This window comes from Oncorhynchus mykiss, chromosome 6 (assembly GCF_013265735.2).
Source record: "Oncorhynchus mykiss isolate Arlee chromosome 6, USDA_OmykA_1.1, whole genome shotgun sequence".
Taxonomy (NCBI): domain Eukaryota; kingdom Metazoa; phylum Chordata; class Actinopteri; order Salmoniformes; family Salmonidae; genus Oncorhynchus; species Oncorhynchus mykiss.
Genome location: NC_048570.1, coordinates 97,925,582 through 97,952,435, shown reverse-complemented (window position 1 = coordinate 97,952,435; position 26,854 = coordinate 97,925,582). Strand labels below are relative to the sequence as shown.

The window sequence follows — 26,854 nt, the reverse complement described above, 5'->3', positions numbered from 1 at the left end:
TACTAGTCTTGGTCGTGGTATGTAGCGTGGTATGTAATGTGTTTACTAGTCTTGGTCGTGGTATGTAGCGTGGTATGGAATGTGTTTACTAGTCTTGGTCGTGGTATGTAGCGTGTGTTGTGTAGCGTGTGGTGTGGTATGTAGCGTGTGTTGTGGTATGTAGCGTGTTTACTAGTCTTGGTGTGGTATGTAGTGTGTGGTGTGGTGTGTAGCGTGGTATGGAAGGTGTTTACTAGTCGTGGTCGTGGTATGTAGCGTGGTATGTAGCATGGTATGGAAGGTGTTTACTAGTCTTGGTCGTGGTATGTAGCGTGGTATGGAAGGTGTTTACTAGTCTTGGTATGTAGCGTGGTATGGAAGGTGTTTACTAGTCGTGGTCGTGGTATGTAGCGTGGTATGTAGCATGGTATGGAAGGTGTTTACTAGTCTTGGTCGTGGTATGTAGCGTGGTATGGAAGGTGTTTACTAGTCTTGGTATGTAGCGTGGTATGGAAGGTGTTTACTAGTCTTGGTCGTGGTATGTAATGTGGTATAGACGGTGTTTACTAGTCTTGGTCGTGGTATGTAGCGTGTGTTGTGGTATGTAGCGTGTTATGCAGCGTGTGGTGTGGTATGTAGCGTGGTGTGTAGCGTGTGTTGTGGTATGTAGCGTGTTTACTAGTCTTGGCGTGGTATGTAGTGTGTGGTGTGGTATGTAGCGTGGTATGTAGTGTGTGGTGTGGTATGTAGCGTGGTATGTAGTGTGTGGTGTGGTATGTAGCGTGGTATGGAAGGTGTTTACTAGTCTTGGCAAGGTATGTAGTGTGTGGTGTGGTATGTAGCGTGGTATGTAGTGTGTGGTGTGGTATGTAGCGTGGTATGGAAGGTGTTTACTAGTCTTGGCGTGGTATGTAGTGTGTGGTGTGGTATGTAGTGTGTGGTGTGGTATGTAGCGTGGTATGGAAGGTGTTTACTATTCTTGGTGTGGTATGTAGTGTGTGGTGTGGTATGTAGCGTGGTATGTAGTGTGTGTGGTGTGGTATGTAGCGTGGTATGTAGTGTGTGGTGTGGTATGTAGCGTGGTATGGAAGGTGTTTACTAGTCTTGGCAAGGTATGTAGTGTGTGGCGTGGTATGTAGCGTGGTATGTAGTGTGTGGTGTGGTATGTAGCGTGGTATGGAAGGTGTTTACTAGTCTTGGCGTGGTATGTAGTGTGTGGTGTGGTATGTAGTGTGTGGTGTGGTATGTAGCGTGGTATGGAAGGTGTTTACTATTCTTGGCGTGGTATGTAGTGTGTGGTGTGGTATGTAGCGTGGTATGTAGTGTGTGGTGTGGTATGTGGCGTGGTATGGAAGGTGTTTACTATTCTTGGCGTGGTATGTAGTGTGTGGTGTGGTATGTAGCGTGGTATGTAGTGTGTGGTGTGGTATGTAGCGTGGTATGTAGGGTGTGGTGTGGTATGTAGCGTGGTATGTAGTGTGTGGTGTGGTATGTAGTGTGGTATGGGAGGTGTTTACTATTCTTGGCGTGGTATGTAGTGTGTGGTGTGGTATGTAGTGTGTGGTGTAGTATGTGGCGTGGCATGTAGTGTGTGGTGTGGTATGTAGCGTGGTATGTAGTGTGTGGTGTGGTATGTAGCGTGGTATGTAGTGTGTGGTGTGGTATGGAAGGTGTTTACTATTCTTGGTGTGGAATGTAGCGTGGTATGTAGTGTGTGGTGTGGTATGTAGCGTGGTATGTAGTGTGTGGTGTGGTATGTAGCGTGTGGTATGGAAGGTGTTTACTATTCTTGGCGTGGTATGTAGCGTGGTATGTAGTGTGTGGTGTGGTATGTAGTGTGGTATGTAGTGTGTGGTGTGGTATGTAGCGTGGTATGTAGTGTGTGGTGTGGTATGTAGCGTGGTATGTAGTGTGTGGTGTGGTATGTAGCGTGGTATGTAGTGTGTGGTGTGGTATGTAGTGTGGTATGTAGTGTGTGGTGTGGTATGTAGTGTGTGGTATGGAAGGTGTTTACTATTCTTGGCGTGGTATGTAGTGTGTGGTGTGGTATGTAGCGTGGTATGTAGTGTGTAGTGTGGTATGTAGCGTGTGGTATGGAAGGTGATTACTATTCTTGGCGTGGTATGTAGTGTGTGGTGTGGTATGTAGCGTGGTATGTAGTGTGTGGTGTGGTATGTAGCGTGGTATGTAGGGTGTGGTGTGGTATGTAGCGTGGTATGTAGTGTGTGGTGTGGTATGTAGTGTGGTATGGGAGGTGTTTACTATTCTTGGCGTGGTATGTAGTGTGTGGTGTGGTATGTAGTGTGTGGTGTAGTATGTGGCGTGGCATGTAGTGTGTGGTGTGGTATGTAGCGTGGTATGTAGTGTGTGGTGTGGTATGTAGCGTGGTATGTAGTGTGTGGTGTGGTATGGAAGGTGTTTACTATTCTTGGTGTGGAATGTAGCGTGGTATGTAGTGTGTGGTGTGGTATGTAGCGTGGTATGTAGTGTGTGGTGTGGTATGTAGCGTGTGGTATGGAAGGTGTTTACTATTCTTGGCGTGGTATGTAGCGTGGTATGTAGTGTGTGGTGTGGTATGTAGCGTGGTATGTAGTGTGTGGTGTGGTATGTAGCGTGGTATGTAGTGTGTGGTGTGGTATGTAGTGTGGTATGTAGTGTGTGGTGTGGTATGTAGTGTGTGGTATGGAAGGTGTTTACTATTCTTGGCGTGGTATGTAGTGTGTGGTGTGGTATGTAGCGTGGTATGTAGTGTGTAGTGTGGTATGTAGCGTGTGGTATGGAAGGTGATTACTATTCTTGGCGTGGTATGTAGTGTGTGGTGTGGTATGTAGCGTGGTATGTAGTGTGTAGTGTGGTATGTAGCGTGTGGTATGGAAGGTGATTACTATTCTTGGCGTGGTATGTAGTGTGTGGTGTGGTATGTAGCGTGGTATGTAGTGTGTAGTGTGGTATGTAGCGTGTGGTATGGAAGGTGATTACTAGTCTTGGTGTGGTATGTAGCGTGGTATGTAGTGTGTGGTGTGGTATGTAGCATGGTATGTAGTGTGTGGTGTGGTATGTAGCGTGGTATGTAGTGTGTGGTGTGGTATGTAGCGTGTGGTATGGAAGGTGTTTACTAGTCTTGGCACCAGAACTAAATGTATTCAGGAGAGAACAACTATCATGATGCTGTACTCCTCTAGTTCATTAGAACAGGACTGTTGTCTGCTGTTGGTTTCCTCTGTTTACTGGCCACAGCAGGATAGAACAACTATCATGATGCTGTACTCCTCTAGTTCATTAGAACAGGACTGTTGTCTGCTGTTGGTTTCCTCTGTTTACTGGCCACAGCAGGACAGAACAACTATCATGATGCTGTACTCCTCTAGTTCATTAGAACAGGACTGTTGTCTGCTGTTGGTTTCCTCTGTTTAATGAGAAACAGCCTGCGTCCCTAATGGAAGACTACTCCCTATATAGTGCACTACTGGTTAAAAGCAAAGCACTATAACAAAAGGAAGAGGGAGCCATTTGGGACATATACAACAGTAGTTTAGACTGTAGAGAGTCTGTTGTCTATATATATATATAAATTTCCTGCTGAGTCGTGGTCAACAAGGTGATTTGCATCCAGACAGTCTTGTCTCCAGGTCCAGATGTGGCTGTTGCCTGCTTCAATGTGTCCTGGGAGGACATGGTGTTTGGGAGGCAGTGCCATGTCTTTCTGACCGGACTCTTCCTGGACTCCATAAGACTAGAGGACTCCAAGGACTGGACTCTCAAGATAACCAACCTGGTCTATTTCCTCTGGGTAATAAGACGATACGTCTGGGGGCAGTTTCCTGGACACACAGGTTAAAATGTCAACTCAATGTTGAATCTGCATTGAGCTGTTAAATCCAGGAGCAGGTTTAACCTGTGTCTGGGAAACTTCCCCTTGGTTGTTGGTTATAAGGACTTTTTTTTAAATTATTGCTAATATTATGGAGTTGATGTTGTGTTAAACTGTTTTGAGTGGTCACCTGAGGTGTCCATGTTGGTTTGGTAAAGACGAGTCTCTTCGGGTGCAGCTCTCATTCCGTCCCTTACCCCTTCTCTCCGTCCCTGACCCCTTCTCTCCGTCCCTGACCCCTTCTCTCCGTCCCTGACCCCTTCTCTCCGTCCCTCTCGTCCCCGTCCCAGACAGGACAGGTGAAGGCTGACGACTTTGTCTCTGAGCTGCTCAGAATCATTTGTTCTGAGAGACGGGAGAAGAGCAGAGAGCAGCTGCTCCTGCAGTGGTTGGAGGTGAGCGCCTTAGGATTTCCTCTCAGTGTTTCCCCTACAATATTGTCCAGACGGAGGGGGTCCAACAAAAACATAACATCCAGGGCCTCTTGAACCAAAATCTTCAATTGAAATCAATCTAGCGTGACCCATCTTTCCTTTCCTTGTTCTAGTTCTCCCTTCCTCTAGCCCAGCGCTACTCTGACTGTCTGGAGCAGCTGGACAGAGGACACTGTCGTACAGTCAGTCTGTTTCCTTAAGACTACAGACCCAGTGTCCCCCCCACCTCAACACAGTAAGACAGACTACAGACCCAGTGTCCCCCCCACCTCAACACAGTAAGACAGACTACAGACCCAGTGTCCCCCCCACCTCAACACAGTAAGACAGACTACAGACCCAGTGTCCCCCCCACCTCAACACAGTAAGACAGACTACAGACCCAGTGTCCCCCCCACCTCAACACAGTAAGACAGACTACAGACCCAGTGTCCCCCCCACCTCAACACAGTAAGACAGACCACAGACACAGTGTTCCCCACTCCTCAACACAGTAAGACAGACTACAGACCCAGTGTCCCCCCCACCTCGACAGACTACAGACACAGTGTCCCCTCACCTCAGGAAGACATGTTGACTGACCTACACCTCCCTCAGGATCCCAGTGAAAACCAACACCCTCCTTCTGGATACAAAAGCCAACACATGTTTATTAAAAGTTTGAACGTGTTAGGATGAAGAGAGATGACAGGGGATGAAGACATTCATGCTCCAGATTCAACGAGTGGAAAGTCATTTTGTGTGTTGAATGGTGATTCCCTGCTGCTTTCTACAGGTTGATACATGTACACCGCTATCACAGTCTTCCTCTCCTACACAATACTAGAACCAGAGAGCACCACCGGTGCAAATATTTACAGACAGACAATGTACATTTAGAGGTTTTCCTTTCTTCTTAATGCCATCTTAAAAACAAACAAAATGTATATGAACAAGAAACATTTTTTATTTTTATTTTTTTTAATTTGAAACTGTAGGTGAAAGTAGCCTCTCTCTCTTCTTCTTCTCTCGGTGTGTACTGGTGAAAGTAGCCTCTCTCTCTTCTTCTTCTCTCGGTGTGTACCGGTGAAAGTAGCCTCTCTCTCTTCTTCTTCTCTCGGTGTGTACCATTCTCCTCCCTCTGTTCTACAGCACAACAGCCCCGAGTCACTCAGCTGGGAGGACAGATCTACTACGATCAGGAGTACAGGACCTCAGCCTCTCAGACCCACTGGCTCTGACCTGTCAGGGAACTGACCTGGAGTCAGGCTCACGTCACAAATAGCACCTTATTCACTATATATAGTGCACTAGTTTTGGCCATAGGTCTCTGGTCAACAGTAATCCCCTACATAATGAATAGGTTGCTATTTGGGATACACCCTCAGTCAGACCTGAACGGCTACAGGAAGTGGCAACAGACCGAGACACAGAACAAAACTACAACACCACCACAGTAAAACAAGATGGAGGAATCTGACGTTATGTGAAGACACTGTAAAAAGAGTCGTACCAGAATGCCAAAAAATAAACATGTTGCTTTGGACCTTTTTTGAAGAGTATCCTGACTGATCCAGAACTAGCCTTTCATCCCAGGGTATAACAGAACTAGCCTTTCATCCCAGGGTATAACAGAACTAGCCTTTCATCCCAGGGTATATCATCAATCAACAGGTGAACCAGAACTAGCCTTTCATCCCAGGGTATATCATCAATCAACAGGTGAACCAGAACTAGCCTTTCATCCCAGGGTATATCATCAATCAACAGGTGAACCAGAACTAGCCTTTCATCCCAGGGTATATCATCAATCAACAGGTGAACCAGAACTAGCCTTTCATCCCAGGGTATATCAGAACTAGCCTTTCATCCCAGGGTATAACATCAATCAACAGGTGAACCAGAACTAGTCTTTCATCCCAGAGTATAACAGAACTAGCCTTTCATCCCAGGGTATATCATCAATCAACAGGTGAACCAGAACTAGCCTTTCATCCCAGGGTATACCAGAACTAGCCTTTCATCCCAGGGTATATCATCAATCAACAGGTGAACCAGAACTAGCCTTTCATCCCAGGGTATACCAGAACTAGCCTTTCATCCCAGGGTATATCATCAATCAACAGGTGAACCAGAACTAGCCTTTCATCCCAGGGTATATCATCAATCAACAGGTGAACCAGAACTAGCCTTTCATCCCAGGGTATATCATCAATCAACAGGTGAACCAGAACTAGCCTTTCATCCCAGGGTATATCATCAATCAACAGGTGAACCAGAACTAGCCTTTCATCCCAGGGTATATCATCAATCAATAGGTGATCCAGAACTAGCCTTTCATCCCAGGGTATATCATCAATCAACAGGTGAACCAGAACTAGCCTTTCATCCCAGGGTATACCAGAACTAGCCTTTCATCCCAGGGTATATCATCAATCAATAGGTGATCCAGAACTAGCCTTTCATCCCAGGGTATATCATCAATCAACAGGTGAACCAGAACTAGCCTTTCATCCCAGGGTATACCAGAACTAGCCTTTCATCCCAGGGTATATCATCAATCAACAGGTGAACCAGAACTAGCCTTTCATCCCAGGGTATATCATCAATCAATAGGTGATCCAGAACTAGCCTTTCATCCCAGGGTATATCATCAATCAACAGGTGAACCAGAACTAGCCTTTCATCCCAGGGTATACCAGAACTAGCCTTTCATCCCAGGGTATATCAGAACTAGCCTTTCATCCCAGGGTATATCAGAATTAGCCTTTCATCCCAGGGTATATCAGAACTAACCTTTCATCCCAGGGTATATCATCAATCAACAGGTGAACCAGAACTAGCCTTTCATCCCAGGGTATATCAGAATTAGCCTTTCATCCCAGGGTATTTCAGAACTAGTCTTTCATCCCAGGGTATAACAGAACTAGCCTATCATCCCAGGGTATATCAGAACTAGTCTTTCATCCCAGGGTATATCATCAATCAACAGGTGAACCAGAACTAGCCTTTCATCCCAGGGTATATCAGAACTAGCCTTTCATCCCAGAGTATAACAGAACTAGCCTTTCATCCCAGGGTATAACAGAACTAGCCTTTCATCCCAGGGTATATCATCAATCAACAGGTGAACCAGAACTAGTCTTTCATCCCAGGGTATAACAGAACTAGTCTTTCATCCCAGGGTATATCATCAATCAACAGGTGAACCAGAACTAGTCTTTCATCCCAGGGTATAACAGAACTAGCCTTTCATCCCAGGGTATATCATCAATCAACAGGTGAACCAGAACTAGTCTTTCATCCCAGGGTATAACAGAACGAGCCTTTCATCCCAGGGTATATCATCAATCAACAGGTGAACCCGAACTAGTCTTTCATCCCAGGGTATAACAGAACTAGCCTTTCATCCCAGGGTATATCATCAATCAACAGGTGAACCAGAACTAGTCTTTCATCCCAGGGTATATCAGAACTAGCCTTTCATCCCAGGGTATATCATCAATCAACAGGTGATTCAGAACTAGCCTTTCATCCCAGGGTATAACATCAATCAACAGGTGAACCAGAACTAGTCTTTCATCCCAGGGTATAACATCAATCAACAGGTGAACCAGAACTAGCCTTTCATCCCAGGGTATACCAGAACTAGCCTTTCATCCCAGGGTATAACAGAACTAGCCTTTCATCCCAGGGTATAACAGAACTAGCCTTTCATCCCAGGGTATAACAGAACTAGCCTTTCATCCCAGGGTATAACATCAATCAACAGGTGAACCAGAACTAGCCTTTCATCCCAGGGTATAACAGAACTAGCCTTTCATCCCAGGGTATAACATCAATCAACAGGTGAACCAGAACTAGTCTTTCATCCCAGGGTATATCAGAACTAGTCTTTCATCCCAGGGTATAACAGAACTAGCCTTTCATCCCAGGGTATAACAGAACTAGCCTTTCATCCCAGGGTATATCAGAACTAGTCTTTCATCCCAGGGTATATCAGAACTAGTCTTTCATCCCAGGGTATAACAGAACTAGCCTTTCATCCCAGGGTATATCAGAACTAGCCTTTCATCCCAGGGTATATCAGAACTAGTCTTTCATCCCAGGGTATAACAGAACTAGTCTTTCATCCCAGGGTATAACAGAACTAGTCTTTCATCCCAGGGTATATCATCAATCAACAGGTGAATCAGAAGTTGCAGTAAAAGTGGTCAACAAGACGACAAAGAAACCAACCATTCATAAATTCACAGGAAACTATTAAAATAATTATTTACAGAATAACCCACCAATAGAGTACAGGGAAAAAAAACGACTGCACCCACCAGTACTTTGGGGAAGAAAAATATAACAATATTTAAATAAACTTTAAAAAAAAAAAACAATATAAAAGCTATGCTCAAAAGTGGCTTTTCTTTTTATTTTAAAAACAGTCCCAGGTCTTTACAGTGTCCATGTGAGATGAGAGTCTCGCCTGTCTTCCTTGGCGTGGTAATAGTGTCTTTCTGGATATCAGACCTGTAGAGAGAGACCAGAGTAACAGACTTTTACTACAGAGATACTACAAGCACCCAGACCTCCCATCAAAACACCACAGCTAGCCTGAAATCCAGACCTGTTTCGTGCTAACATTCCACCTCTGGTACTCTTGTGTCATTTGTTTGTCACGACAAGGAGATGAACGTTAACACAAAGAGACTGGTACCCAGGCTATGTCACCAAACAACAGCAGCTTGGAGAAATACAGGCTTCCATACAGTATAGATTATAGCACAGCTCTTAGCCCAGGCCCCATATTCACATATCATCTCAGTACCAGTGCTGATCTGGGATCAGTTTATCCCCTTTTTAGATCATAATGAATGAGATTACAAGGGCTGGTGGGACCTGATCCTAGTTCAACCACTCCTACTCTGAGAAGCTCTGTGAATACACGCCCTGGGCGTTGTTTAGAGGAGGAGGTTTGAGTTGAGACGTTGCTCCACTTACTCCAAGCAGGGTCCCAGTCAGGAATCACACTATAGTGGAAGGGCCTATGGTCTGAGCTACATTCTGGAGATGAATGGAGGGAAGGAGAGAGGAATGGAGGGAAGGAGAGAGGGAGGGAGGAAGGGAGAGAGGGGGGGAAGCCAGGGTTACAGATGTGTTATGAGGAATGTTACAAGTATTGATCATGTCAGCAGGGTTATTGATCAAGTCAGCAGGGTTATTGATCAAGTCAGCAGGGTTATTGATCAAGTCAGCAGGGTTATTGATCATGTCAGCAGGGTTTTGCACAAAGCCAAGCTCATACAGGTGACGTTTAATCAATCAATGAAATTATAGTTAACACAAATCAATAGTATACATCACATTCCATCACAGACAAACTATCAACCATTCTTCCATGACTGCAGAATGCTGGGAACTGTACTGGTGTTGTAGCGCTGGGCTGGAGAAAAACCCTGCACACACTGCATCTCTCCAGGACCAAGGCCACTGTGGATAGCCTGTAACCCGACGTGAATCCATCCGTAACCATTACGTTCACTTACGGCTGAAATGTACTGGCTGTTGTTGTAGCGCGGCTTGTCTTTGGGGAGGCTGGGGGAGGTCACGGCGTCGGACGGGGGACGGCAGGGGAACGAGGGATCCTCAGATAAACTGGCCTCAGGGAGGTGGCTGGACACACAGCCACTGTCTGAACCACTGGAGCCGCTGCCGGACAGACAGTGGGACGATGAACCTGAGCTCTCTGTAGCTGTGGAGGGAGGGAGGGAGGGAGAGGAGGAGGGAGGGAGGGGAGAGGGGGGGAGGTAGGGAGAGGGAGGGAGGGAGGGGAGGAGGTGGAGGGAGAGACAGAGGGAGGAAGGGGGGAGAGGGGGGGAGGGAGAGGAAGGAGGTGGAGGGAGGGAGGGACAGAGGGAGGGAGGGAGAGACAGAGAGAGAGCGGGGGAAAGAGAGAGAGAGCGGGGGAAAGAGAGAGAGAGCGGGGGAGAGAGAGGGCGAGGGGGAGAAACAGGGAGGAGAGGAGTTGATCAACACTGATAGGTGGGTTTGGTTGGTACAGTAACTAAGACAAACTATATTAATCTTTAACTTCCAATCTGTAGAAACTATGGGAATAGAATGGTTCATAACACATGGGAACCATCACAGAACAGTTGAAATATATATGTAAATCATAAGAGATTTAAGGAGATAGATTGGATGGACAGAGAGTCGCTGATATACAGTATGTAGTCATGGAGGGAGGATCTATACAGTATGGAGGGATGATCTATACAGTATGGAGGGATGATCTATACAGTATGGAGGGATGATCTATACAGTATGGAGGGATGATCTATACAGTATGGAGGGATGATCTATACAGTATGGGGGATGATCTATACAGTATGGAGGGATGATCTATACAGTATGTAGTCATGGAGGGATGATCTATACAGTATGGAGGGATGATCTATACAGTATGGAGGGATGATCTATACAGTATGTAGTCATGGAGGGATGATCTATACAGTATGGAGGGATGATCTATACAGTATGGAGGGATGATCTATACAGTATGGAGGGATGATCTATACAGTATGTAGTCATGGAGGGATGATCTATACAGTATGGAGGGATGATCTATACAGTATGGAGGGATGATCTATACTGTATGTACTCATGGAGGGATGATCTATACAGTATGGAGGGATGATCTATACAGTATGGAGGGATGATCTATACAGTATGTACTAATGGAGGGATGATCTATACAGTATGGAGGGATGATCTATACAGTATGTAGTCATGGAGGGATGATCTATACAGTATGGAGGGATGATCTATACAGTATGTAGTCATGGAGGGATGATCTATACAGTATGGAGGGATGATCTATACAGTATGGGGGATGATCTATACAGTATGGAGGGATGATCTATACAGTATGTAGTCATGGAGGGATGATCTATACAGTATGGAGGGATGATCTATACAGTATGTACTCATGGAGGGATGATCTATACAGTATGGAGGGATGATCTATACAGTATGGAGGGATGATCTATACAGTATGTACTCATGGAGGGATGATCTATACAGTATGGAGGGATGATCTATACAGTATGTAGTCATGGAGGGATGATCTATACAGTATGTAGTCAAAGAGGGATGATCTATACAGTATGGAGGGATGATCTATACAGTATGTACTAATGGAAGGATGATCTATACAGTATGGAGGGATGATCTATACAGTATGGGGGATGATCTATACAGTATGTACTCATGGAAGGATGATCTATACAGTATGGAGGGATGATCTATACAGTATGGGGGATGATCTATACAGTATGTACTCATGGAGGGATGATCTATACAGTATGGAGGGATGATCTATACAGTATGGGGGATGATCTATACAGTATGTACTCATGGAGGGATGATCTATACAGTATGGGGGGATGATCTATACAGTATGGAGGGATGATCTATACATTATGGAGGGATGATCTATACAGTATGTAGTCATGGAGGGATGATCTATACAGTATGGAGGGATGATCTATACAGTATGTAGTCATGGAGGGATGATCTATACAGTAAGGAGGGATGATCTATACAGTATGGAGGGATGATCTATACAGTATGGAGGGATGATCTATACAGTATGGAGGGATGATCTATACAGTATGGGGGGATGATCTATACAGTATGGAGGGATGATATATACATTATGGAGGGATGATCTATACAGTATGTAGTCATGGAGGGATGATCTATACAGTATGGAGGGATGATCTATACAGTATGTAGTCATGGAGGGATGATCTATACAGTAAGGAGGGATGATCTATACAGTATGTACTCATGGAGAGATAATCTATACAGTATGTACTCATGGATGGCTGGCTGCTGGTCTCGTGCTCCATCTCGTCCTCCTCCATACACGGGCTGATGAAGGGCCTCTCTCCCCCGGGCAGCAGGGCCTGGCTGTGGCTGCTGTACATGTGCAGGTTGAGGGGCCCCAGGAGAGTGCAGGAGCCAGACGCAGCAGGGGCCCCGCCGCCAGACCCCCCGTTAATCGACGCTGTACGCTTGAAAGGGTTGGAGTGGTCGAACAGGGACACGGCAATGGAGGCTCGAGTTCTGGCACCTGGGGGAGGGGACGGGTCAGGCATATATTCAGGGACCGCTTTGGTTAAGTGGTTATTGATCAGTGTAATAGACAGTGGTTTAGTTTAGTGGTTATTGATTAGTGTACTAGACAGTGGTTTAGTGGTTATTGATCAGTGTACTAGACAGTGGTTTAGTTTAGTGGTTATTGATTAGTGTACTAGACAGTGGTTTAGTTTAGTGGTTATTTATCAGTGTACTAGACAGTGGTTTAGTGGTTATTGATCAGTGTACTAGACAGTGGTTTAGTGGTTATTGATCAGTGTACTAGACAGTGGTTTAGTGGTTATTGATCAGTGTACTAGACAGTGGTTTAGTTTAGTGGTTATTGATTAGTGTACTAGACAGTGGTTTAGTTTAGTGGTTATTGATCAGTGTAATAGACAGTGGTTTAGTTTAGTGGTTATTGATTAGTGTAATAGACAGTGGTTTAGTTTAGTGGTTATTTATCAGTGTACTAGACAGTGGTTTAGTGGTTATTGATCAGTGTAATAGACAGTGGTTTAGTGGTTATTGATCAGTGTAATAGACAGTGGTATAGTGGTTATTGATCAGTGTACTAGACAGTGGTTTAGTGGTTATTGATCAGTGTACTAGACAGTGGTTTAGTGGTTATTGATCAGTGTAATAGACAGTGGTTTAGTGGTTATTGATCAGTGTACTAGACAGTGGTTTAGTTGAATGGTTATTGATCAGTGTACTAGACAGTGGTTTAGTGGTTATTGATCAGTGTACTAGACAGTGGTTTAGTTTAGTGGTTATTGATCAGTGTACTAGACAGTGGTTTAGTGGTTATTGATCAGTGTACTAGACAGTGGTTTAGTGGTTATTGATCAGTGTACTAGACAGTGGTTTAGTGGTTATTGATCAGTGTACTAGACAGTGGTTTAGTGGTTATTGATCAGTGTAATAGACAGTGGTTTAGTGGTTATTGATCAGTGTACTAGACAGTGGTTTAGTGGTTATTGATCAGTGTACTAGACAGTGGTTTAGTGGTTATTGATCAGTGTAATAGACAGTGGTTTAGTGGTTATTGATCAGTGTAATAGACAGTGGTTTAGTGGTTCTTGATCAGTGTAATAGACAGTGGTTTAGTGGTTATTGATCAGTGGACTAGACAGTGGTTTAGTGGTTATTGATCAGTGTACTAGACAGTGGTTTAGTGGTTATTGATCAGTGTAATAGACAGTGGTTTAGTGGTTATTGATCAGTGGACTAGACAGTGGTTTAGTGGTTCTTGATCAGTGTAATAGACAGTGGTTTAGTGGTTATTGATCAGTGGACTAGACAGTGGTTTAGTTTAGTGGTTATTGATCAGTGTAATAGACAGTGGTTTAGTGGTTATTGATCAGTGTACTAGACAGTGGTTTAGTTTAGTGGTTATTGATCAGTGTAATAGACAGTGGTTTAGTGGTTATTGATCAGTGGACTAGACAGTGGTTTAGTGGTTATTGATCAGTGTACTAGACAGTGGTTTAGTGTAGTGGTTATTGATCAGTGTACTAGACAGTGGTTTAGTTTAGTGGTTATTGATCAGTGTAATAGACAGTGGTTTAGTGGTTATTGATCAGTGTAATAGACAGTGGTTTAGTTGTTATTGATCAGTGTAATAGACAGTGGTTTAGTGGTTATTGATCAGTGTAATACACAGTGGTTTATTGGTTATTGATCAGTGTAATAGACAGCGGTTTAGTTTAGTGGTTATTGATCAGTGTATTAGACAGTGGTTTAGTGGTTATTGATCAGTGTACTAGACAGTGGTTTAGTGGTTATTGATCAGTGTACTAGACAGTGGTTTAGTTTAGTGGTTATTGATCAGTGTAATAGACAGTGGTTTAGTGGTTATTGATCAGTGTACAAGACAGCGGATTAGTTTAGTGGTTATTGATCAGTGTAATACACAGTGGTTTATTGGTTATTGATCAGTGTAATAGACAGCGGTTTAGTTTAGTGGTTATTGATCAGTGTATTAGACAGTGGTTTAGTGGTTATTGATCAGTGTAATAGACAGTGGTTTAGTGGTTATTGATCAGTGTACTAGACAGTGGTTTAGTGGTTATTGATCAGTGTACTAGACAGTGGTTTAGTTTAGTGGTTATTGATCAGTGTACTAGACAGTGGTTTAGTGGTTATTGATCAGTGTACTAGACAGTGGTTTAGTTTAGTGGTTATTGATCAGTGTACTAGACAGTGGTTTAGTTTAGTGGTTATTGATCAGTGTACTAGACAGTGGTTTAGTGGTTATTGATCAGTGTACTAGACAGTGGTTTAGTGGTTATTGATCAGTGTACTAGACAGTGGTTTAGTTTAGTGGTTATTGATCAGTGTAATAGACAGTGGTTTAGTGGTTATTGATCAGTGTACAAGACAGCGGATTAGTTTAGTGGTTATTGATCAGTGTAATAGACAGTGGTTTAGTTTAGTGGTTATTGATCAGTGTAATAGACAGTGGTTTAGTGGTTATTGATCAGTGTACTAGACAGTGGTTTAGTGGTTATTGATCAGTGTACTAGACAGTGGTTTAGTTTAGTGGTTATTGATCAGTGTAATAGACAGTGGTTTAGTTTAGTGGTTATTGATCAGTGTAATAGACAGTGGTTTAGTTTAGTGGTTATTGATCAGTGTACTAGACAGTGGTTTAGTTTAGTGGTTATTGATCAGTGTAATAGACAGTGGTTTAGTGGTTATTGATCAGTGTACTAGACAGTGGTTTAGTGGTTATTGATCAGTGTACTAGACAGTGGTTTAGTGGTTATTGATCAGTGTAATAGACAGTGGTTTAGTTTAGTGGTTATTGATCAGTGTACTAGACAGTGGTTTAGTTTAGTGGTTATTGATTAGTGTACTAGACAGTGGTTTAGTGGTTATTGATCAGTGTACTAGACAGTGGTTTAGTGGTTATTGATCAGTGTACTAGACAGTGGTTTAGTGGTTATTGATCAGTGTACTAGACAGTGGTTTAGTGGTTATTGATCAGTGTACTAGACAGTGGTTTAGTTTAGTGGTTACCTCGTCCCTTCATGATGTAGTCTATAGCCCTGTCGTTGATCGCAGCATCACTGGGTTTAATGTCCAGGAACGGCTTGTTACCCACTCCCATGGAAACCATCTCCTGATTACGGATCTCTGAACACAACACAGAGATGAATTAACCACACTGGGCCCACCCAAACACACCCAGATAACACTTGTATCAACTGTTATGTTCTCTCTCCCTCTCTCTGTCTCTCCCTTTCTCTCTCTCTCTCTCTCTCTCTCATTCTCTCTCTCTCTCTCTCCCTCTCTCTCTCTCCCTCTCTCTGTCTCTCCCTTTCTCTCTCTCTCTCATTCTCTCTCTCTCTCTCTCCCTCTCTCTCTCTCCCTCTCTCTCTCTCCCTCTCTCTCTCTCCCTCTCTCTCTCTCCCTCTCTCTCTCTCCCTCTCTCTGTCTCTGTCTCTCTGTCTCTCTCTCCCTCTCTCTGTCTCTCTCTCTCCCTCTCTCTGTCTCTCTCTCTGTCTCTCTCTCTCTCTCTCCCTCTCTCTGTCTGTCTCTGTCTCTCTCTCCCTCTCTCTGTCTCTCCCTCTCTCCCTCCCTCTCTCTCCGTCCCTCCCTCCCTCCCTCTCTCCCTCCCTCTCTCCCTCCCTCTCTCCCTCCCTCATCTCTACCTTTATTCCGGGTAGCCTGCTGCCAGAGGATACGTGCGATGTTGGTGGTCCAGGCGTGTTTGATGTCTGTGTTGGAGGCCTGCAGGACATACGTCTGGTTCTTACTGCTCCTGCGTCTGAACCACACCTCGAAACGAAGACTGTTGTCCCCAGATGTCTCGGTCATCCCCACGTCTGCCGTCTGGGGGGAGGGAGAAAGAGAGAGAGAGGGAGGGAGATGTGATTCCCGACAAAATAACATTCCATTTTTTTTTTTACAACTTCTACGTTTCTGCTTATCACATCACATAACCAAATCCCTATGTCACTTCTACAACTGACCACAGTATAACCAAATCCCTATGTCACTTCTACAACTGACCACAGTGTAACCAAATCCCTATGTCACTTCTACAACTGACCACAGTATAACCAAATCCCTATGTCACTTCTACAACTGGCCACAGTATAACCAAATCCCTATGTCACTTCTACAACTGACCACAGTATAACCAAATCCCTATGTCACTTCTACAACTGACCACAGTATAACCAAATCCCAATGTCACTTCTACAACTGACCACAGTATAACCAAATCCCTATGTCACTTCTACAACTGACCACAGTATAACCAAATCCATATGTCACTTCTACAACTGACCACAGTGTAAACAAATCCCTATGTCACTTCTACAACTGACCACAGTATAACCAAATCCCTATGTCACTTCTACAACTGACCACAGTATAACCAAATCCCTATTTCACTTCTACAACTGACCACAGTATAACCAAATCCCTATGTCACTTCTACAACTGACCACAGTATAACCAAATCCCTATGTCACTACTACAACTGGCCACAGTATAACCAAATCCCTATGTCACTTCTACAACTGACCACAGTATAACCAAATCCCTATGTCACTTCTACAACTGACCACAGTATAACCAAATCCCTATGTCACTTCTACAACTGACCGCAGTGTAACCAAATCCCTATGTCACTTCTACAACTGACCACAGTGTAACCAAATCCCTATGTCACTTCTACAACTGACCACAGTGTAACCAAATCCCTATGTCACTTCTACAACTGACCACAGTGTAACCAAATCCCTATGTCACTTCTACAACTGACCACAGTATAACCAAATCCCTATGTCACTTCTACAACTGACCACAGTATAACCAAATCCCTATGTCACTTCTACAACTGACCACAGTATAACCAAATCCCTATGTCACTACTACAACTGACCACAGTATAACCAAATCCCTATGTCACTACTACAACTGACCACAGTATAACCAAATCCCTATGTCACTTCTACAACTGACCACAGTATAACCAAATCCCTATGTCACTTCTACAACTGACCACAGTATAACCAAATCCCTATGTCACTACTACAACTGACCACAGTATAACCAAATCCCTATGTCACTACTACAACTGACCACAGTATAACCAAATCCCTATGTCACTACTACAACTGACCACAGTATAACCAAATCCCTATGTCACTTCTACAACTGACCACAGTATAACCAACACTTAAAGGAGTGTTGGTAGATATAGAGGGTAGATAGAGGGACCCACCTTAAAGGAGTGTTTGTAGATATAGAGGGTAGATAGAGGGACCCACCTTAAAGGAGTGTTGGTAGATATAGAGGGACCCACCTTAAAGGAGTGTTGGTAGATATAGAGGGACCCACCTTAAAGGAGTGTTGGTAGATATAGAGGGACCCACCTTAAAGGAGTGTTTGTAGATATAGAAGGTAGATATTGAGGGACCCACCTTAAAGGAGTGTTGGTAGATATAGAGGGCCCTATCTTAAAGGAGTGTTGGTAGATATAGAGGGACCCACCTTAAAGGAGCGTTGGTAGATATAGAGGGCCCTATCTTAAAGGAGTGTTGGTATATATAGAGGGTAGATATTGAGGGACCCACCTTAAAGGAGTGTTGGTAGATATAGAGGGTAGATATTGAGGGACCCACCTTAAAGGAGTGTTGGTAGATATAGAGGGACCCATCTTAAAGGAGTGTTTGTAGATATAGAGGGACCCACCTTAAAGGAGTGTTGGTAGATATAGAGGGACCCACCTTAAAGGAGTGTTTGTAGATATAGAAGGTAGATATAGAGGGTCCTACCTTAAAGGAGTGTTGGTAGATGTAGAGGGACCCACCTTAAAGGAGTGTTGGTAGATATAGAGGGACCCACCTTAAAGGAGTGTTGGTAGATATAGAGGGTAGATATAGAGGGACCCACCTTAAAGGAGTGTTGGTAGATATAGAATGAACCAAGTTAAAGGAGTGTTGGTAGATACAGAGGGACCCACCTTAAAGGAGTGTTGGTACATATAGAGGAACCCACCTTAAAGGAGTGTTTGTAGATGTAAACGTCCAGTCCTCCTTCGATGCGTTTGGGTTTACTGAACAGCACCAGGTCTTCAAACAGGAAGACATGGCGCTGACACTTCTTCCTGCCGTACCAGATCCAGAACTCATCCTGTCTGACCAGTTGACCCTGCTCCTTCAGGTTCACCTGGGGAGGACGGGACAAGAGACAGGCTTAAAACCTCTTAGAGCTCTAGGGGCGCTATTTCATTTTTGGATAAAAAACGTTCCCGTTTTAAGCGCGATATTTTGTCACGAAAAGATGCTCGACTATGCATATTCTTGACAGTTTTGGAAAGAAAACACTCTGAAGTTTCAGAATCTGCAAAGATTTTGTCTGTAAGTGCCCCAGAACTCATTCTACAGGCGAAACCAAGATGATGCATCACCCAGGAATTAGCAGAATTTCTGAAGCTCTGTTTTCCATTCTCTCCTTATATGGCTGTGATTGCGCAAGGAATGAGCCTACACTTTCTGTCGTTCGCCCAAGGTCTTAGCAGCATTGTGACGTATTTGTAGGCATATCATTGGAAGATTGGCCATAAGAGACTACATTTTCCAGAGGTCCGCCCGGTGTCCTTTGTCTAAATTTGTGCGTAATCTTCAGGTGCGGTCATTTTCTCCTGGGATTCAGGAGAGAAAGCATGTGTCCAAGAACGATGTATCAATGAAGAGATATGTGAAAAACACCTTGAGGATTGATTCTAAACAACGTTTGCCATGTTTTCAGTCGATATTATGGAGTTAATTTGGAAAAAAGTTTGCGTTTTGAGGACTGAATTTATGGATTTTTTTTGGTAGCCAAATGTGATGTATAAAACGGAGCTATTTCTAATACACAAGGAATCTTTTTGGAAAAACTGAGCATCTGCTATCTAACTGAGAGTATCCTCATTGAAAACATCAGAAGTTCTTCAAAGGTAAATGATTTTATTTGAAGGCTTTTATGTTTTTGTTAATGTTGCGTGCTGGATGCTAACGCTAATGCTAACGCTAAATGCTAACGCGAAATGCTAACTCTAGCTAGCTACTTTTACACAAATGATTGTTTTCCTATGGTTGAGAAGCATATTTTGAAAATCTGAGATGACAGTGTTGTTTACAAAAGGCTAAGCTTGAGAGATGGCATATTTATTTCATTTCATTTGCGATTTTCATAAATAGTTAACGTTGTGTTATGCTAATGAGCTTGCTGATAGATTTACACAATCCTGGATACAGGGGTTTTTTCATAGCTAAACGTGACGCAGAAAACGGAGCGATTTGTCCTAAACAAATAATCTTTCAGGAAAAACTGAACATTTGCTATCTGAGAGTCTCCTCATTGAAAACATCTGAAGTTCTTCAAAGGTAAATGATTTTTTTGAATGCTTTTCTGTTTTTTTGTGTAAATGTTGCCAGCTGAATGCTAATGCTAAATGCTACGTTAGCCATCAATACTGTTACACAAATGCTTGTTTTGCAATGGTTGAGAAGCATATTTTGAAAATCTGAGATGACAGTGTTGTTAACAAAAGGCTAAGCTTGAGAGATGGCATATTTATTTCATTTCATTTGCGATTTTCATGAATAGTTAACGTTGCGTTATGGTAATGAGCTTGAGTCTGTATTCACGAACCCGGATCCGGGATGGGGAGATCAGAAAGGTTAATATACAACACTTCATGTTACTCAAAAACTTGTTGCACGTTGCCATCCTCCCAAGTCTCGTTCTTCACGCCACTATTTTACAATCCCCAAGTCTAAAACTGTACCAGTAGTATTTTACAATCCCCAAGTCTAAAACTGTACCAGTGGTATTTTATAATCCCCAAGTCTAAAACTGTACCAGTAGTATTTTATAATCCCCAAGTCTAAAACTGTCCCAGTAGTATTTTACAACCCCCCCCCCCCCCCCAGAGAGTTTGTCATATTATCGCTGTACCACACAGGAGGCTGGTGGCACCTTAATTGGGGAGGACGGGCTCGTGGTAACGGCTGGAGCGGAATAGATGGAATGGGATCAAACACATCAAAACACATGGTTTCTCTGTTGGATACCGTGTCACTCCAGACGTTATTATGAGCCGTTCTCCCCTCGGCCGTCTCCCCCTCGGCCGTCTCCCGTAACTCTGTGAGGGTCAAAGAAGACACGATAACTCTCAGGCTGAAGGTGCGTCACTCACGTCACAGTCTCGAATGGCGTCCATGGCGAGCAGGTCGTTGCCGTGACGCAGCTGGAACTTGACCATCTCCGCGGCGGCTCGGAGGTAGCCCAGCTCTGTCTCCTGCGCCTCGCTCACCTCCTTGATCAGGTCTTTGAGGAGGAGAGCGTATTTAGCCATCCTCTGGATGGGCTTTAACAGGTAGGAGGCCAGGTCCATCTTATCTCCCAGCTTCAGCTGCTTGTTCTATAGCGGTTAGAGGTCAAAGGTTATACAGACAGACAGGCAGCCAGACAGACAGACAGACAGACAGACAGACAGACAGACAGACAGCTAGACAGTCAGACGTTCAGACAGCTAGACAGACAGACAGTCAGACAGACAGACAGCTAGTTGTCTGTACGTTCTGAAGCACATGTATGTGTGTTCTGGCGTGTTCTTCTCCCTCACCCTGAAGAAGCTGTTTCCGTGGCTGGCCAACAGCGTATCAGACCGAGGCTTGTTCTTACTGTACAGAGCGTACAGGCCGAACGCGTCTTGCTGTGGATGACATGGAAACAGAACAAATCATTCTACTGAGAGAAAACAGAAAACCCTCTCTTGTTCTGTAAACATGCCCTGGAAACGAGGGACGAAGGAAACGAGGGACTCTCCATTTCTCGACTTGTTCGGTTTTATTTGCCGAGAATTCTGGCGAGACGTCAAATTACTTGCTTGCTTTTTTTAATATTCGTACAGAGTGTAATATCTCTCCCAGACTTTTATAGCCAGGAATGTGTCGACTTAGCCTGCGTCCCAAACGGCACACTTGTCCCTATGTAGTGCACTAGCCCATAAGGTTCGGATCAAAAGAGGTGCACTATATCTAGCCATCAGGGACACAGATCCAGTCTCCCTGTTATAAGCCTGGGAGAGAGGACTACGTCTCCCTGTTATAAGCCTGGTAGAGGACTACATCTCCCTGTTATAAGCCTGGTAGAGAGGACTACGTCTCCCTGTTATAAGCCTGGTAGAGGACTACATCTCCCTGTTATAAGCCTGGTAGAGAGGACTACGTCTCCCTGTTATAAGCCTGGTAGAGAGGACTACGTCTCCCTGTTATAAGCCTGGTAGAGGACTACATCTCCCTGTTATAAGCCTGGTAGAGAGGACTACGTCTCCCTGTTATAAGCCTGGTAGAGGACTACATCTCCCTGTTATAAGCCTGGGAGAGAGGACTACGTCTCCCTGTTATAAGCCTGGGAGAGAGGACTACATCTCCCTGTTATAAGCCTGGGAGAGAGGACTACATCTCCCTGTTATAAGCCTGGTAGAGAGGACTACGTCTCCCTGTTATAAGCCTGGTAGAGAGGACTACGTCTCCCTGTTATAAGCCTGGTAGAGGACTACATCTCCCTGTTATAAGCCTGGTAGAGAGGACTACGTCTCCCTGTTATAAGCCTGGTAGAGGACTACATCTCCCTGTTATAAGCCTGGGAGAGAGGACTACGTCTCCCTGTTATAAGCCTGGGAGAGAGGACTACATCTCCCTGTTATAAGCCTGGTAGAGGACTACATCTCCCTGTTATAAGCCTGGTAGAGGACTACATCTCCCTGTTATAAGCCTGGTAGAGGACTACATCTCCCTGTTATAAGCCTGGTAGAGGACTACATCTCCCTGTTATAAGCCTGGTAGAGGACTACATCTCCCTGTTATAAGCCTGGTAGAGAGGACTACGTCTCCCTGTTATAAGCCTGGTAGAGGACTACATCTCCCTGTTATAAGCCTGGTAGAGGACTACATCTCCCTGTTATAAGCCTGGTAGAGGACTACATCTCCCTGTTATAAGCCTGGTAGAGGACTACATCTCCCTGTTATAAGCCTGGTAGAGGACTACATCTCCCTGTTATAAGCCTGGTAGAGGACTACATCTCCCTGTTATAAGCCTGGTAGAGGACTACATCTCCCTGTTATAAGCCTGGTAAAGAGGACTACATCTCCCTGTTATAAGCCTGGGAGAGAGGACTACATCTCCCTGTTATAAGCCTGGGAGAGAGGACTACATCTCCCTGTTATAAGCCTGGGAGAGAGGACTACGTCTCCAGCTGCGTGCGTGCGTGCGTGCGTGCGTGCGTGCGCGTGTGCGTGTGTGTGTGTGTGTGTGTGTGTGTGTGTGTGTGTGTGTGTGTGAGGGAAACAGGGTTGTGACAACATGGAACCTGCTAGAGAGATTAGTAGAGTTCAGTATTTTCACAGCTGGGTTGGTCTTTGAAGGTGAAAGCGCCTCCCTAAAGCCAAAATCCTGCCTTGAGGTTAACGAGCAGCTAGATACCGGGGCCGGCCAGTTAAACATACTGGACCAAGGAACCTCAGGAACACATCGTCATCATTAGGATATAGTATACTGTAGATGTCTAGAGGCGCAGGAAACACTGAGACTAAAGGGGGTGGTTACCTCAGTAATGTTACCTCGGTAATGTTACTTCAGTAATGTTACTTCAGTAATGTTACCTCAGTAATGCTACCTCAGTAATGCTACCTCAGTAATGCTACCTCAGTAATGTTACCTCAGTAATGTTACCTCAGTAATGTTACCTCAGTAATGCTACCTCAGTAATGTTACCTCAGTAATGTTACCTCAGTAATGCTACCTCAGTAATGTTACCTCAGTAATGTTACCTCAGTAATGTTACCTCAGTAATGCTACCTCAGTAATGTTACCTCAGTAATGTTACCTCAGTAATGTAATAATCAGTAATGTTACCTCAGTAATGTTACCTCAGTAATGCTACCTCAGTAATGTTACCTCAGTAATGTTACCTCAGTAATGCTACCTCAGTAATGTTACCTCAGTAATGTAATCATCAGTAATGTTACCTCAGTAATGTAATCATCAGTAATGTTACCTCAGTAATGTAATCATCAGTAACGTTACCTCAGTAATGTTACCTCAGTAATGTTACCTCAGTAATGTAATCATCAGTAATGTTACCTCAGTAATGTAATCATCAGTAATGTTACCTCAGTAATGTAATCATCAGTAATGTTACCTCAGTAATGTAATCATCAGTAATGTTACCTCAGTAATGTAATCATCAGTAATGTTACCTCAGTAATGTAATCATCAGTAATGTTACCTCAGTAATGTAATCATCAGTAATGTTACCTCAGTAATGTAATCATCAGTAATGTTACCTCAGTAATGTTACCTCAGTAATGTTACCTCAGTAATGTTACCTCAGTAATGTTACCTCAGTAATGTTACCTTAGCAATGTTACCTCAGGAATACTTTGTCATTCGGCTGTAACAGAAGTGGATATCCTCTACCGTTTGAGGAACATATTGTCATTCGGCTATAGAGTAAGAGGTATGAAGAGGTCTCTTACGTGTCGTAGGAAGCAGTGTGAGACTCGTAATAGGTGATTTTCAGTAGTAACGTTACCTCTAGGTATATTGAAACAAGTCGTTAGAGGAATGAGGTCTCTTACGTGTCGTAGGAAGCAGTGTGACACCCTCAGAGGGTGGTTGCAGCAGCTCTCCAACTCCTTGAGGAAGTACTGGCTGTGGAAGTCCATAAGCTTCTCCAGGTTCCCAAAGATGACGCTGCGTTTTCCCCTGAGGTCCTGCGGGAGGTCTCCTCTCTCCATCTCGGGGAAGTAGTGCTCGATGATGTACCGGAGGGAACGCACGTACTCCCTCTCCGTGGTCACCATCTCATCCACGATGTGACGCAGCTTACTGTGGAGGGAGAGAGAGGACTGTTAAGACTGGTCAGTTTACTGTGGAGGGAGGAGAGGACTGTTAAGACTGGTCAGTTTACTGTGGAGGGAGGAGAGGACTGTTAAGACTGGTCAGTTTACTGTGGAGGGAGGAGAGGACTGTTAAGACTGGTCAGTTTACTGTGGAGGGAGAGAGAGGACTTAAGACTGGTCAGTTTACTGTGGAGGGAGAGAGAGGACTGTTAAGACTGGTCAGTTTACTGTGGAGGGAGAGAGAGGACTGTTAAGACTGGTCAGTTTACTGTGGAGGGAGAGAGAGGACTGTTAAGACTGGTCAGTTTACTGTGGAGGGAGAGAGAGGAGGAGAGGACTGTTAAGACTGGTCAGTTTACTGTGGAGGGAGGAGAGGACTGTTAAGACTGGTCAGTTTACTGTGGAGGGAGAGAGAGGACTGTTAAGACTGGTCAGTTTACTGTGGAGGGAGGAGAGGACTGTTAAGACTGGTCAGTTTACTGTGGAGGGAGAGAGAGGACTGTTAAGACTGGTCAGTTTACTGTGGAGGGAGAGAGAGGACTGTTAAGACTGGTCAGTTTACTGTGGAGGGAGAGAGAGGAGGAGAGGACTGTTAAGACTGGTCAGTTTACTGTGGAGGGAGAGAGAGGAGGAGAGGACTGTTAAGACTGGTCAGTTTCCTGTGGCGAGAGGAGCTGACTGTTAAGACTACCTGAGATGATTGTTAAGCTACCTGTCTCAACATGTCCTAGTGGTCCTCAGTCCCCAGCTAGCTGTCTCAACATGTCCTAGTGGTCCTCAGTCCCCAGCTAGCTGTCTCAACATGTCCTAGTGGTCCTCAGTCCCCAGCTACCTGTCTCAACATGTCCTAGTGGTCCTCAGTCCCCAGCTACCTGTCTCAACATGTCCTAGTGGTCCTCAGTCCCCAGCTAGCTGTCTCAACATGTCCTAGTGGTCCTCAGTCCCCAGCTAGCTGTCTCAACATGTCCTAGTGGTCCTCAGTCCCCAGCTACCTGTCTCAACATGTCCTAGTGGTCCTCAGTCCCCAGCTACCTGTCTCAACATGTCAGTGTGGTCCTCAGTCCCCAACATGTCCTAGTGGTCCTCAGTCCCCAGCTAGCTGTCTCAACATGTCCTAGTGGTCCTCAGTCCCCAGCTACCTGTCGCAACATGTCCTAGTGGTCCTCAGTCCCCAGCTACCTGTCTCAACATGTCAGTGGTCCTCTGTCCCAGCTACCTGTCTCAACATGTCCTAGTGGTCCTCAGTCCCCAGCTACCAGTCTCAACATGTCCTAGTGGTCCTCAGTCCCCAGCTACCTGTCTCAACATGTCCTAGTGGTCCTCAGTCCCCAGCTACCTGTCTCAACATGTCCTAGTGGTCATCAGTCCCCAGCTACCTGTCTCAACATGTCCTAGTGGTCCTCAGTCCCCAGCTACCTGTCTCAACATGTCCTAGTGGTCCTCAGTCCCCAGCTACCTGTCTCAACATGTCCTAGTGGTCCTCAGTCCCCAGCTACCTGTCTCAACATGTCCTAGTGGTCCTCAGTCCCCAGCTACCTGTCTCAACATGTCAGTGTGGTCCTCAGTCCCCAACATGTCCTAGTGGTCCTCAGTCCCCAGCTAGCTGTCTCAACATGTCCTAGTGGTCCTCAGTCCCCAGCTACCTGTCGCAACATGTCCTAGTGGTCCTCAGTCCCCAGCTATCTATCTCAACATGTCCTAGTGGTCCTCAGTCCCCAGCTACCTGTCTCAACATGTCAGTGGTCCTCAGTCCCCAGCTACCTGTCTCAACATGTCCTAGTGGTCCTCAGTCCCCAGCTACCAGTCTCAACATGTCCTAGTGGTCCTCAGTCCCCAGCTACCTGTCTCAACATGTCCTAGTGGTCCTCAGTCCCCAGCTACCTGTCTCAACATGTCCTAGTGGTCATCAGTCCCCAGCTACCTGTCTCAACATGTCCTAGTGGTCATCAGTCCCCAGCTACCTGTCTCAACATGTCCTAGTGGTCCTCAGTCCCCAGCTACCTGTCTCAACATGTCCTAGTGGTCCTCAGTCCCCAGCTACCTGTCTCAACATGTCCTAGTGGTCCTCAGTCCCCAGCTACCTGTCTCAACATGTCCTAGTGGTCCTCAGTCCCCAGCTATCTCTCTCAACATGGCCTAGTGGTCCTCAGTCCCCAGCTACCTGTCTCAACATGTCCTAGTGGTCCTCAGTCCCCAGCTACCTGTCTCAACATGTCCTAGTGGTCCTCAGTCCCTCTCTCTCTCCCTCAGTTCACCTCCCTCCCTCCCTCCTTCTCTCCCTTAGTTCACCTCCCTCCCTCCCTCCCTCAGTTCACCTCCCTCCCTCCCTCCTTCTCTCCCTCAGTTCACCTCCCTCCCTCCTTCTCTCCCTCAGTTCACCTCCCTCCCTCACTCCCTCCTTCTCTCCCTCCCTCTCTCTCACTCCCTCACTCCTTCTCTCCCTCAGTTCACCTCCCTCCCACTCTCTCTCCCTCCCTCTCTCCCTCCTTCTCTCCCTCAGATCACCTCCCTCCCTCTCTCTCTCTCTCCCTCCCTCCTTT

General features: G+C 45.1%; 1 protein-coding gene and 1 long non-coding RNA gene across 4 annotated transcripts in view; both read right to left on the bottom strand.

Moving 5' to 3' along the window:
• Window positions 1-4,907: 4,907 nt before the first annotated feature.
• Window positions 4,908-8,180, bottom strand: LOC118965004. Of its 3 annotated transcripts, none has more exons than XR_005052367.1 (2): window positions 7,060-8,180; window positions 4,908-7,001 (listed from the first exon to the last, which is right to left on the bottom strand). It is a non-coding gene; the product is annotated as an uncharacterized LOC118965004 (long non-coding RNA). The 3 variants fall into 3 exon arrangements; XR_005052368.1 differs by having other exon boundaries at window positions 4,908-6,972; XR_005052369.1 differs by having other exon boundaries at window positions 4,908-6,943.
• Window positions 8,181-8,660: 480 nt separating this feature from the next.
• Window positions 8,661-26,854, bottom strand: part of plekhg4 (pleckstrin homology domain containing, family G (with RhoGef domain) member 4) — a 146,117-nt gene continuing 127,923 nt past the window's right edge. The window contains exons 13-21 of the mRNA XM_036981686.1: window positions 24,051-24,300; window positions 21,032-21,121; window positions 20,603-20,827; window positions 18,415-18,585; window positions 16,056-16,236; window positions 15,421-15,537; window positions 12,134-12,391; window positions 9,801-10,006; window positions 8,661-8,784 (exon numbers count right to left, since the gene is read on the bottom strand). Coding sequence (XP_036837581.1) covers window positions 8,779-8,784; window positions 9,801-10,006; window positions 12,134-12,391; window positions 15,421-15,537; window positions 16,056-16,236; window positions 18,415-18,585; window positions 20,603-20,827; window positions 21,032-21,121; window positions 24,051-24,300 — 1,504 coding nt within the window. The 3' untranslated portion in view covers window positions 8,661-8,778. The remainder of the gene's footprint in view (window positions 8,785-9,800; window positions 10,007-12,133; window positions 12,392-15,420; window positions 15,538-16,055; window positions 16,237-18,414; window positions 18,586-20,602; window positions 20,828-21,031; window positions 21,122-24,050; window positions 24,301-26,854) is intronic.